The 12,218-nt window shown below is 57.0% G+C and overlaps 1 protein-coding gene across 2 annotated transcripts; it reads right to left on the bottom strand.

The window, feature by feature from the left end:
* PGF (placental growth factor) lies at positions 1–12,218 on the bottom strand. Of its 2 annotated transcripts, XM_007117115.3 has the most exons (7): positions 12,140–12,216; positions 10,849–10,891; positions 6,099–6,295; positions 5,210–5,286; positions 3,184–3,213; positions 3,016–3,078; positions 1–346 (listed from the first exon to the last, which is right to left on the bottom strand). In XM_007117115.3, the coding sequence occupies exons 1-7, from the start codon at positions 12,212–12,214 to the stop codon at positions 319–321; spliced, it is 513 nt and encodes a 170-aa protein (XP_007117177.1). In that variant the 5' UTR covers positions 12,215–12,216; the 3' UTR covers positions 1–318. The 2 variants fall into 2 exon arrangements, with proteins under 2 accessions (XP_007117177.1, XP_007117178.1); XM_007117116.3 differs by lacking the exon at positions 3,016–3,078 and having other exon boundaries at positions 12,140–12,218.

Genomic DNA, 12,218 nt, shown 5'->3' with positions numbered 1-12,218 from the left:
TCCTTCCCTCTCCAGCCCCCTGGTGACCCCCGGAGCCTCTGGGGCCTGGCCTGCCCCTCACAAAGCCACACGTCTTGCTTCTTCCCAAGCTGAAGCCACGTGGGTCTGTCTTCTGTCTTTCTCTCACGTTCTGTTTAAGGCACTGAATTCCTGAGGGTCCTGTCCCTCCCTGCCCCTCCTCTTGGAGGGAGTGAGTCATTCAGCAGGGATACAATTGGCTAATAAATAGAGGGCAGGTGCCAGCAGGGAGGTAACTGAGAGTGTGACGGTAATAAATACACGAGCCGGGTGTGGGGTCTCTCTCCTCCGAGGGGCTGGTTACCTCCGGGGAACAGTATCGCCGCACCTGCCAGAGACCAAACACAGAAAGGGGGTATCAGCCCGGTGTGGAGGGTGGGGTCCCTCCTATGGGAGGGGGGACAAACCCAGAGGGGAAGCTTGGACAGGGAGGACGGGAAGCCTGGATCTCTGCTTGCACGAGGCCAAGAAGCAGCTAGGAGCTACCCTTCACCAAGCACGCACCCAGGTGCCCAGCCCCGCGCTAAGCACTCTCTCATTTACCCTTAACAATATCCCATGAGTAAGGCACTATCATCCTTTTGCAGATGAGGAAACTGAGGCTCAGAGAGGTAAAGAAACTTGCCCAAGGTCACACAGCTAGTCAGAGACGGAGTCTACTTTGAACGCAATTTGGCTCCATGCACCAATGCCTTTGCTTACTCTGGGACAGCAGTCTTCAGACGAGGATATGGGAACCCCTAGGTGTACATGAAGATTGTCCAAGGTGTATGTACTGATGGTTTTAAAGGAATTCGTTTTCAGCCTTCCCATGTACTCTGCCTGAAAACTGTCTGTGTGAGAGGTCCGCTTCCCCCATCTTCGCCACCTGAGGTCTGCTTCCCACCATCTTGTTCCCAGTTGCCCTTCTCCCTTAGGAAGGAAGGAAGCATCTTGTCCATTCTAAATCCTGTTACAGTACTTTTCCCCAAGGTAAAAAGTATTCGAGGGGACACTGAATAAGAAAACCATCTGAGACGTTGTTGTAGGCGTTGAGAAAGGAAATATGGTGACTGACTGGGTAACCAAGCGTTTTGCAAGTGGGGTGGTTTCCAAGTCTGCTTTCAACAAAATTGAAGAACAGCTTAACCGAATTGTCAGTTAATCTGTCATGAGAAGTAATTTTTGTAGCAGATCACCTTGAGGTTTTTGGCAAACAACTTGGAAGGAGTTCAAGTGATTGAGTGACATCCAGTCCCATTTACCTATTTATGTGAACATGGTTTTTCAGTCTTTTCATCTATAAAAAACGATGCACAGGAATGGAATTACTATTGAATCCTGCCTCAGTCTGGCAGGAGGTAACATTCATTACTGAGTTCATTAACTAATTGAAAAGAAGTAGCTGCATCCATCTCATTGAGGTGCATTCCCAATAAGATTGATTGTACTTTTGCGCTTAGCATCTAGTAAAATATGATGTATTTGTGCTGTTTTGATCAGTTGCTACTACTAATAATTATTGTGTTAACTCATTTCAAGAGAAAATTTAATTTCGAGTTTTCTGCTCACAGGAAATTTAAAATAATTCAAACCATTGTTGTGGCAGATAAATATGACAAGGTGATACATGAAAGACATTTGAATATTAAAAAAATACTACATTAGGCTGAAATTCTATGGGGAAAGTAAAATGGAAAGACAAGCTCAAGGAAAAAAGAAGCGATGGAAATATTCAACTACTAAACGAGAGTGTTCATATATTTTTTTTTGTTGCTGTTGTTCATTTTTTTATGAGTGGATGATTGAATATTAAATTAGGATGGCTTATTCCACGGGATACATTTGGAGAGTGATATAATGGTTTTATATTAAAATATTAACATTCATGATAAGCCAGAAGTTATATCCTTTGCAACTATTTACAATTTTGATGAAAAAGTTCAATGTCAACTTAAAAGTGAACAAGGGAGCGCGTGAGTTTTTGAATTTCTTTCAAGAGATTCCCGAATGAAACGTTTGAAGACTGCTGCCCTAGCAGATAGAGGACAGGACGCTTTCCATCTGGGGCTGCCCAGCTGGTGAGCCCTGCACTGACTACACTGCCAGCTCCTCCCCCAGTCACTGCTTGGGCCCAGGGGAGAAATTAGGGCCATGTGACTGCAGAGGACCCACCCAGAATCCTCCCCAGCATCCCTATCTTCACAGAGTGGGGTGGAAGTCTCCGCTCGTGCAGGGGTGGGCTCATGGGGTAGGACTTGGTCAGCCCCAGTCCCATGGCGTGAAATGATTTCCTGAGTCCTGTTGCTGGAAGGAGACAGGCCCTGAAGGAGAACCGTGGTGTGACTGAGTTACTGTGCATGTGAAATACTTTATTTTTACTCTTTACTCTCACAGATTTGGGTTTTCCCTTCTCTAATCCTGCTCTCCCAACACTCAGGCTTGGACTCCAGCCTAGTCCTCCGGATGTGAAGCCAAATGGGCAGGTAAAATGGAGAGGGAAAGGGAAGCGAGTGGACCCCAAGGCTCCCTGGGAGGGTGGAAGAAATATTGGTCTGGGAGCCGGTGAGGGGCTACATCTTCCCCAGGGCCACCAGGAGGTAGCCCTGGCTGAGTTTTTGGACGTTTTAGCACTAGAATGTAAGCCCTGTAAGAGCAGGAATCTTGTTGGTTTTCCCACTGATATATCTGGCACACAGTAAGTGCTTAGTAAATGTAGAACGACTGAATGCTTGGTGGACCCCCTGATCCCTCATTCCACACACAGAGAAAAACTTGGCTCAGAGAGGTGACATGACCTGCTCAAGGCCACACAGAAACTTAGAGCTAAGCCAGCACAAGAAGCAAGGCTTCCTGGTTCTTGTCCTGGTTCACCTGAGGCTTCCTAGGCCCTAGAATGTCTAGGTTGTGGCCCCCGACCACTGGCTTTGTCCCTCCCCGACCACTGACCCTGCTGGCAGGGCTGGGCTCCCCTCTGGCCCAGCCTCCTTGCCATCCCTGGGCCCCCCGTGCACTCACAGGTGGCAGTCTGTGTGTCTCTGCTTCTCTCTCTTCCTCTTCCCCCTGCCCTTGGGTCTCCTCCTGTAATAAGCCAAAAGCGTCAGGACAGAGTGGCTGGGGGCCCCCACGCTAGGACAGGGGCTGGCAGGCCTGAGAACAGCCCGGTGCCCCAGCCAGGCTGCTTACCTTTCTGGCTTCATCTTCTCCCGCAGAGGCCTGGGAAAACAGAGGGGAGCAGGGGAGAATCAGAAAAGCAGTAAGCGGGGGCTCCCTGCCCCGCTAAGCCCCCTCGGACATCACTGGAGCTGGTCCTGTAGTTGGCGCTGAAGCCACTAGGGGGCAGCATGGAGCTAGTTAGGGAGAGATGCCCAGAGGCCTGGGGGCTTCCGCTAGCACGCTGGCCTCTGGTGACCCCACCAAGAGAGGTGTGAATGCCCTCTTGGGGGTCCTGTCCACACCCTCTGCTCTCCTCTGCCTCTTGGCATCAAATCTGGGGAATGAGTCTGCTCTCTGCTGCCTTTCTCTGTTCACCTCCTTCCCTCACACCTGCCCTTCCTTCCAGGGTGCCCTCTGGGAGTTTCCTCGCTGACAGTGAATGAGGGGCAAGGCCACCTGTCAGGTGGACATCGCGCCACCCCCCACCCTGGGGATGTGTGCGGTGCAGGCAACAGCAGGGGGCCAGGGTGAAGGGTGGGGTGAGGCGAGCTGACTGAAAGCCCCACAGTCACCAGGCTTGTCCTGGCTCTGCCTCCGGGGGCTGTGGCTGTTGACCCAGAAGAGAGAAGAAAGGTGGCCCTGTTGCCCAGCCCTCTGGAAGGGGACAGGGCCTCAGTCTCCCCTGGGAGCCAGAGTAGGGGCGTGGGGCGACAGCAAGCTTTGAGGTCAGGGAAGGCTCCCTAGGCTGGCCATCTCCCTTGGGAGCCAGGGCAGGGTACCAGTGCCTCCTGGGACTGCCTGGTCGTGTCTCTGCCATCTGGGACCAGTCAGAGACACTCTTGGACCCTCAGTCTTCTCATCTGCCTGCCCCAACAGAGAGGCTGTGAGGGCAAAGGTGATGTGGAAGGTGAAAGGTCACTCTCAAGCACTGTGCCCGGGAGGGTTTGTTACTGAACTGTTGTTATATGGCCAAGCCCTGGCAAGGGGGGACAGGAGGAAACAGATTGGGGCAGGGCCTCTAACAGTGGTACAGGTCCAAGAGGGGTGGCCAGAGCCCAGGACACTAGGCAGGACCAAGCCCAGGGCAGTACTGGGGCTCCTGGAGAGTGTGGTAATGGCCACGAGAGGTAGCAAGAAAAAGGGCAAGCTCAGGGGTTAGACAGGCTGGGGTCCACTCACTAGCTGTGGCAAATGATGTAACCATAGCAAGCCTCAGTTTCTTCATCCGTAAAATGGAGTGACAATGGTACCTATCTCCTAGGGTTGTTAGGGGAGCTGGGACTTGGTCTGTCTTGCTCACCATTGTATCCCAAGTATCTGGGACAGTGCCTAGCATACAGTCGGTGCTCAATGGATGTTTACTGAATAAATGAGAAAACACAGTCAGGCGCCTAATGCGTGGTGAGGCACAGAGGAGATGCACCATAAATGGTGGTCCTCCCCCTCTTCCTGCCCCAGGATAAGGCTCAGGACCTCTTGTCTGGTGCCTCCGTCCATGGCCCAGGGGTACCAGGAGAGCACCTGAGCCCATTTCTCTCTTCCCTGAGCCTGCTTGGCAGTGCCAGGCCTGCTGCTCCTGGTAACTAATGCTCAGAGTACCCTGGGCAACAGCAGCAAGATGTGCTGGTGACAGGCTCTGCCAGGTGGGGGAGCGACTTTAAAGAAAGCCCCTTCCCTCCCACCAGGGCTCGTCCGTCTCTGCGCGCCTCAGCCAGTTGACCCCTCCCGTGGGCACCGGCCTGGCCTAGAACTAAGTCCAGTCACTTCTTCCAGGGCTGTGGCAGCTGCCTCCCAGCTTGAGGAGGGAGATGGCGTGCCCTTGAGCCTGGCAAGTTTGGGAGGGACCCTGGCTCCCTCCATCCCTGTGGTTTCTCAGCAGCTGTGCTCCAGCTGCTGGGGCCAGCTCCCTGGGCAAAACTGGCTGATGGGGAGACACAAGCAGCTGCCACTGGTCCCTGATTTCCCTGGTCTCCCTCAACTAGGAAGCAGGATGGGCAGCCCCTGGCTGAAGCTGCCAGGCTCGTGGGGGCTGTCCCTGCCGCACCCGAGGACCCACCTGCACTCGCAGCGCACGTGCTGAGAGAATGTCAGCTCCACATAGGAGGGCCGGTCCCCAGAGCGGATCTTCAGGAGCTGCGGGGAGAGAAAGGTTGGGTGACTGGATTGGGGGTGGCCTGTGGGTTTCCAATACTCTCTCCAGCCTCCCCTTGGATGAGGACCAGGCTCCCTATTTCACACCAGCCTTGGGACTACACACCCTCATTTCGCTTTGAGTGTGGGGAAAATAGCCCTCCCGCCGGCATGTGGAGCTGAGGGAGGCCCCTGTCCCTCCCATCCCAGGGCCACCAGCACAGCAATAGTGTAGGAAGGGGGCCCCTGCTCTGGAGGCAGCGAGACCTACGTTCAAAGCTTGGCTCTTCCACCTGCTGAGCAAGTGAAATAACATCTCTGAACCTCAGGTTCCTCATCTGTGAAATGGGAATATCACTCGGCTCCAAGGATTGAATGTTGAGGTAACATTTCTGAAGCACCTAGCACAGTGCTTGGCATTATTCAACTAGTGCTCAAAAAACCATTGCGGATGTGAGTGTGTAAGAAAGCTCAGAGCACGGAATGCCAAACGTCCCTGGCATAAACAGGGACATCTTGAATCCGAACAGATTTCTTTTCCAACCTCAAGGAGATATTCTAGGTCCTGGGGCAGGGCTAAGCCAGAGGCTGAGAAAGCTGGTAAGGGAGGAGGTGAGGGGGCTCAAAACTGGGGCAGGGGTTCAGGAAGGAGGGGCACTGTGGTAAGAGGATGGGCCTGGGCATAAGTTCCAGTCCTGTGACCCTGGCCTGCCCTCCTTCCCTCCCCGGGCCCCCTCGGGGGCAGGTTCTGTGGCCCTCTGAGCAGCACGCGGACAGAGGAGCAGGCCCGGACACGAGGAGGAGAGCCTCCTTACCTGCATGGTGACATTGACCGTCTCCACTGGCACACAGTGCAGGTTCTCATCGCCACAGCAGCCCGTGCAGCGCAGCAGGGAGACGCAGGACGGGCTGAACGTGTGTTCCACCTCGCTGGGGTACTCAGACACGATGTCCACCAGCCTCTCCAGGGCCCGGCAGTAGCTACGGCCCCACACTTCCTGGAAGGGCACCACTGCGAGAGGAGGCACAGACAGCTGCGTCAGGCCAGGCGGGGCCTGCTCCTTGAAGCCCGGGCCCTGCAGGTCCTCCCAGGTTCAGCCCCCACCCCCTCCTCCAGGAAGCCCCCAGCCTATGTGAGCGAGCTCCCTCTGCTCTGAACTCCTGATGTGATCCCTCTGGGATGACAGCGGGACCTCCAACTCGTGGGCCGGATGGAAATCCCAGTGGAACGGAATTTCTCAGTGTCTTGAGCCCTCAGCTCTACTCTCAACTCAGGGACCCGCATCTGCCTCGGTGCCTTGAAGCTTCGAGGAGTGTGCCCTGGCAGCCCCCCAGGCCCTCTGGATCTTTCTTAGCCCTGACCTGGTGCTTCCTCAGTCTTGGAGAATTGGCAGAAAACAGTCAGTTCTGCAAGTTCTGCAAGACTGGCTTGCAGAGTCCCACAGGGAGGGTTAGCCTTCCCCTTAGTCCTTGTTTCCTGCCCCACTCTGGGCCAGCTCCTCTGCCTGGTGGCCAAGACTGCAGCCAGCAACGTGTCCCATTCCCGCGCTCCATTTCGGTCAGGCCACCCTCGTGAGAGCTCGGGGCCGCATCACCCTAATTCCCACTTAAGGTGCATGCTCCTTGCCCCTTTCTTGTTTCTAACCAAAGCCCACTACCCACCTCCCCAGGCCCGCCTCCCTTCCTCCTCTCCGAAGCCTTCTCCTACTTGTCCAGCATGAACAGATGTTCCTTTTTTGAGCATAACTCAGCCCCAAGGGCTTGCCTTATCTCCGTCACTGGTGGCTCTTATCTTTTTTACAAGCAAGTTGAGGCTCCTCGAAGACACGGACCCAAGCACCCAGTAAACACTGGCTAAGTAATTACTGATTGATTAGATGATAGTTCGCTGAAGATTATCAGGGACATCCCTGACCCCCACGATGTCCTGGTGGTCTTGACCAGGATCTTCTGGGGGCTGATCTGGAGTCTCTCAAAAGACGTCGCTCCTTCAGGGGAGGGCCCGGGGCCTGGCCCCAAACAGAGGGTCACAGGAAGTGAGTAGCCAGAGCCAGGAGACCTGGTTCCTAGTCCTGGCCCTACACTGGCTGTGTGACCTCGGGGAGTTCACTTCACCTTTCTGGGTATATCAGTTTCCTCAGCTGAGGAAAAGGAAGCAGGTTGGGAATAGATGGTTGCTAAGGGCTCTCCCAGCTCTGACAGGCAGTCTGTGACTGTGCACACAACCCAGCCCAGCTGTGAGCAGAGCAGAGACACATCTCCACTCCTGGGTCATCCTGCCCTGTACCTGATGGTCGTCCTCAGCTGGTGGGGGAGGAGGACAGGGAAGCTGGGCCACCTGGGGACGCTGCAGCCTCTGCCCTAGAGCAATGGCCTCTCCTAGCAGCCCCTCACTACCTTCCATGTCCCTTCCTAGGAGGCAGAAGGGGCTGAAGTCCATTCTACTGAGCCTACGAGGACGTGGGTCTCAGGGTAATCTCAGAGGAAAAATAAACTTCAGCCCTAGCAGAGGCCCTCGGGAAAAGCTGCAAGCTGGTGGAAAATACCCAAGAGGCAGTGTGTCCACGTGGAGCTGGCTGAAGCGGCCACAGAGCAATAAACTGTGCTTATCTGGGCGTCTGCTGCTCTATTCTGCCATGTCTGCTTAGGGGGCACTAGGGCTGGGCCCAGGGATGGGAGGGAGACCAGAGACCTCCCTGATCCTGCCTCTCCAGGCCACTGGGTCACTCTCCCTGGACCCAAGTGGGAAACTAGGCCCTCTCCTCCAGGCAGCCCAGAGCCCCAGGGAAGCCAGCCTTTGCAGGGAGAGGTCAGAGGAGCACCTCGCTATTGTAACTCTGTGAGTGCATGTTTAGTCTAAAACCTTCATAAGCACTACACAACTCTGAACATTTAATCTCTGCCTTGGAAAACATAAATAACAGCAGAGGGATAGCCAGCTGCCAAAGTGCCACAGAAGGTTCAGGGTCCTGCCCCGGGACCAGCCATCAGGGAGGGGGAGAGCAGCACAGAAGGGGCACCCCGTCCCCCTACCATCCCACAAGCAAACTCCACCCAGCTGGGCCATGGGGCCGCCTCCAGGTTAAGCAGAGCCGCGGGGCCTAGGAGGCAGAAGGGATTTCCTTTCCCCTCACCCACCATGCAGACTGCGGCAACAGGACCCAGGCTCCGGGGCCCTGAAGCCCACCGCTTTCTGGGCCTCGTGGCCGGACGGTGTTGGAGAGGGCTGAGAAGGAGGTGGGCTGGGTCTGGTTTACCTGGCAGCCACCAGGAGAGGGGGCAGCTCATTCCTGGGGCTGCTGTCTGGGTGTGTGGGAGAAACAGAGGGGGCTGGGCGAGGGGCTGGCTGAGGGAGTGCTGTGACCGCTCCCAGCTGTGGGCTGAGCCCCTCAGCAAAGAGCTCTGCTCAGCTGCTCCTGAGAGCACTTCCTTTGGCCCCAGACCTGCTCAGAGGCCGGGGTGGGGGGAGAGGAACGGGAGGCTGTGGCCGAGGCAGGCGCCTGTCTGCTCCCGGGGCCAAAAGAGGGCTCTCGGCTCTCTTGCCAGCCCTTGGGCGAGCCTCCCGTCTGGCTCCAGCTCCTACCACCCAGGACAGAGTAGACCCCAGATGGGAAGTGTTTCATCCTGAGAGCAAGCTCCTGGGGGGCCACTGGGAGGGTGGGGGGACCGGGCTGGGCCGAGCCACTGGCCGCCAGCTCGAGCCCAGCAGGTATCCTCTTGGTGGTCACCGGCGGGGCACACACCCAGCCTGCGGCAGGGGACACCCGCCGTGGGGAGGCTCGGTGTCACACGCTCCAGCTCTGCCACATGTACTGAAGAGTGTCCAAGGCTTTAGGTGACCCCAAGGGCCTCTCTGAGCCTCAGAGCCTTCATCTATAAAACGTGGAGGGGCTTCCCTGGTGGCGCAGTGGTTGAGAGTCCGCCTGCCGATGCAGGGGACACGGGTTCGTGCCCCGGTCCGGGAGGATCCCGCGTGCCGCAGAGCGGCTGGGCCCGTGAGCCATGGCCGCTGGGCCTGCGCGTCCGGAGCCTGTGCTCCGCAATGGGAGAGGCCACAGCAGTGAGAGGCCCGCGTAACACACACAAAAAAACCAAAAAAACGTGGAGAATACGAGTGCCTTCCTAGTTCACAGCTTGTGGTCAGCACAGAGTTATAGTAAATGCCTGATAATATGACCATGAATAGTAATAGTAAAAAGTCAACATCTGTGGCTGCAAAGCACAGACCATTCTGTCTCTTGTCTGGTGTTAGGAGGGGATGGCATTTCCAGGATTTTGATAACTGGGGTCCAAAGCTCTTTCCCTGGTCATGATACAGGCTCCCTCATTGATCAGGATGACAGGTGAGCTGCCCTAATGGATCGACACTTCCCGGGTCCCTCCTCACCAGGGTCCCTGGGAGATATATACTCCTGTGTCTCCTCCATGGAGTCAGAGGATCCTACAATCTGAGAAAAAGAACCTTAGATATCATGTAGTTTAATGCTCCCATTTTATAGATGATGAAACTGAGGCTCAGACTTCTTTGATAGCTGTTATCTGAAATATACTAAAAGCATCAAAAAGGCCATGGGGTGGAGGTAGGTGATGGGTCTCTCTCCAAATCCCAGAGAGCATAATATTGTGCCAATCCCAGAGGGCAAGCAGGCAGAGGGAGAGGATATCAATGAAATCAACGTCTGCTACCACCCCCACCTTCTCAGTGCCCAAGGGGCCTGGGACTCAGCCGTCAGAGTATGGCCAGGCCCACGAGAGGCTGGCTACCAGGCAGTAGAGGGTGGGTGTTCCCAGCTCACAGAGGTCACCACGCGTGTGCGTGTGCATGTCCCTACACGCTCCCTTTCTTCCGTGGGAAGTGGTGTGTGGCCTGGCTGCACGTCTTGGAGAGGCAGGGAGGGAGGAGCAAGGCAGGGGGCCTGGCATGGGCCTCTTGCCTTCTGCACGTATGTCTCTTTGGCAAACTGTCTCACCCTTTGAAGATTCCCTCTTGATGCAACCCTGGGTGGGGAGTGGAGGGGCCAGGGAAGGCACAATTCATTCTGTCTGTTTGTAATCAATGGAAAGGCCTCATCAGGTCCCTGAAGCTCCTCCAGGGCTGGCTGCTGGGAAGGTCCTCTTGCCCCTCCCTGGTCCTCTTGACTGCTGGCCCACTGCATCCAGCTCATAGACCCCCAGTCTGGCCCTTGGCACTCATTGCCTGCACTGCCCTCCAAGACCCCATCTGCCCCCTTACATCATGCTGGGAAGGGGCTCTGATGAACCCCAACCTGACGAATCCTGGGTAAACGGGCCCCAGCCCTGCTCTCTGTGTGCCGGGTGACCCTGGCCCAGGAAGACACCTCTCTAGGCCTCTGGGTCGCAATGGCGGGATCTCTCAGGCCCTGCCAACTCAGTCGGCCAGGGCGTCAGCCAGCTTGCAGACTCTCCCCAACTCAGTATCAGCCTGCACCCACCCTTCATGCCAACCCTTCCCATCCTCTGCAGAGGCCCAGGAGGTGAGGACTTGGAGAGCCGTGCACCCGCCCCTCCAGCCCCACCCCCGCCCCCTGGGCTCAGGAAGCTTACCTTCCACCTCCGATGAGCCGTTCGCAGCAGACAAGGCCCACTGCTGTGGACAGAAAGGTGTAGAGATGAGGGGGACCACCTTGGGCCTCTGCGCTCTGGGGCCCAGTGTGTCGGTAAGATCATAGAGGCCCCTCTGACTCTGAGCTCCTTCCCACCCGCTGCACACACTCTGCCCTGTCTCAGAGCTGGCTCCTTCCAGGTGCAACGAAAAACTCAAGGGACGCTGGGTGGGTGGGTGGGTGTCCCACCCCCTCTCTGCGTCCCACCCCCTCTCTGGCCTCAGTTTCCTCATTTGGAAAGGGTGGGAGGCTGGAAGCTTTTGGAGACCCTTTGCCTGCTCTGTCCCAAAGATCTGGTGATCCTTTGGGGTCTCCCTTCTACCCAGCCCCCAGGCAGCCCTGCTGGGCCCTGTGCAGCTCGCCTTGGCTGGGTGCCAGAGCCCAGAGGGAGGCAATCAGCTGGTGAGAGCCGAGGCGCTGGAGCGGGTGGCGCCAGGAGCCGGTGCTGCCGGTAAAGTGACACCTCTGACCAGCCCTGCAGCAGGCAAGCGGGCGGCGGGTGGTATGGCCTTTCCGCCCCGTGGAACTGCCCAGCCCACCCACTTCTGGGCTGGGGCTCGGGACTCCCAGGGCGGTGGGACAGCGCAGTGGGAAGGGAGCTCATTGGCTTTGTCAGGATTTCACTGCCCAAGCTGGCTCACAGCCAGACTCACCAGCTCCTGGGAAAAGGGCCCTGCTCACTTCCCCAGGCCCTGCACTCAGGACCTCCGGCTGCCCATCCGGGAGAGAGGGCACAGTGGGACCCTTGTCTTGCCCGCAGCCCACCCAGGAGCCCTGGGCTCAGCCTGGAGCCTTGGTGGGGGGCAGGGCCCAGCCTCCCCACCAATAGTCTTTTCAGCCGGCTTTCCCTCCACCAGGCCAGGTCAGAGGTCCTGGGGGCGCCTGCCTGGTCACAGGGCCTCGACCCTGACCACAAGGCCAGGGACCCGCCTGGGATTAGTGGAGAGATGCTTTTAGCAAAGCCACCAGGGCTCCAGGGGCCAGACAGGAAACCTCCCTCCCTTCCCTGTGGCTTCCCTGCCCCCGCCAAGACAGACCCCGGAGCTGAGGTCTGGGACAGCCCAGCCTGCGGACTCCTCCCAGACGACGTGGTCCAGCCTGGCTCCTGGGAAGTGTGTGGACATCCTTGGAGGTGCTGCTCCCGGGAGTGGGTCTGTGATTTCAGAGCCCCCTGTTCCCAGTGCTGGGGGTGGGAAGATCAGGGAAGCCAGGCTGGGGGGTGGGGGTCTTACCTGGGGGGGCACAGCAGGCAGCGCCAGCCCAGCCAGGAGCTGCAGGAAGCAAGTGAACAGCCTCATGGCAGGCATCTTC

This window comes from Physeter macrocephalus, chromosome 11 (assembly GCF_002837175.3).
Source record: "Physeter macrocephalus isolate SW-GA chromosome 11, ASM283717v5, whole genome shotgun sequence".
NCBI classification, from domain to species: Eukaryota; Metazoa; Chordata; class Mammalia; order Artiodactyla; family Physeteridae; genus Physeter; species Physeter macrocephalus.
The sequence above is the reverse complement of the archived record's forward strand: the minus strand, read 5'-3'. Positions and strand labels throughout refer to the sequence as shown.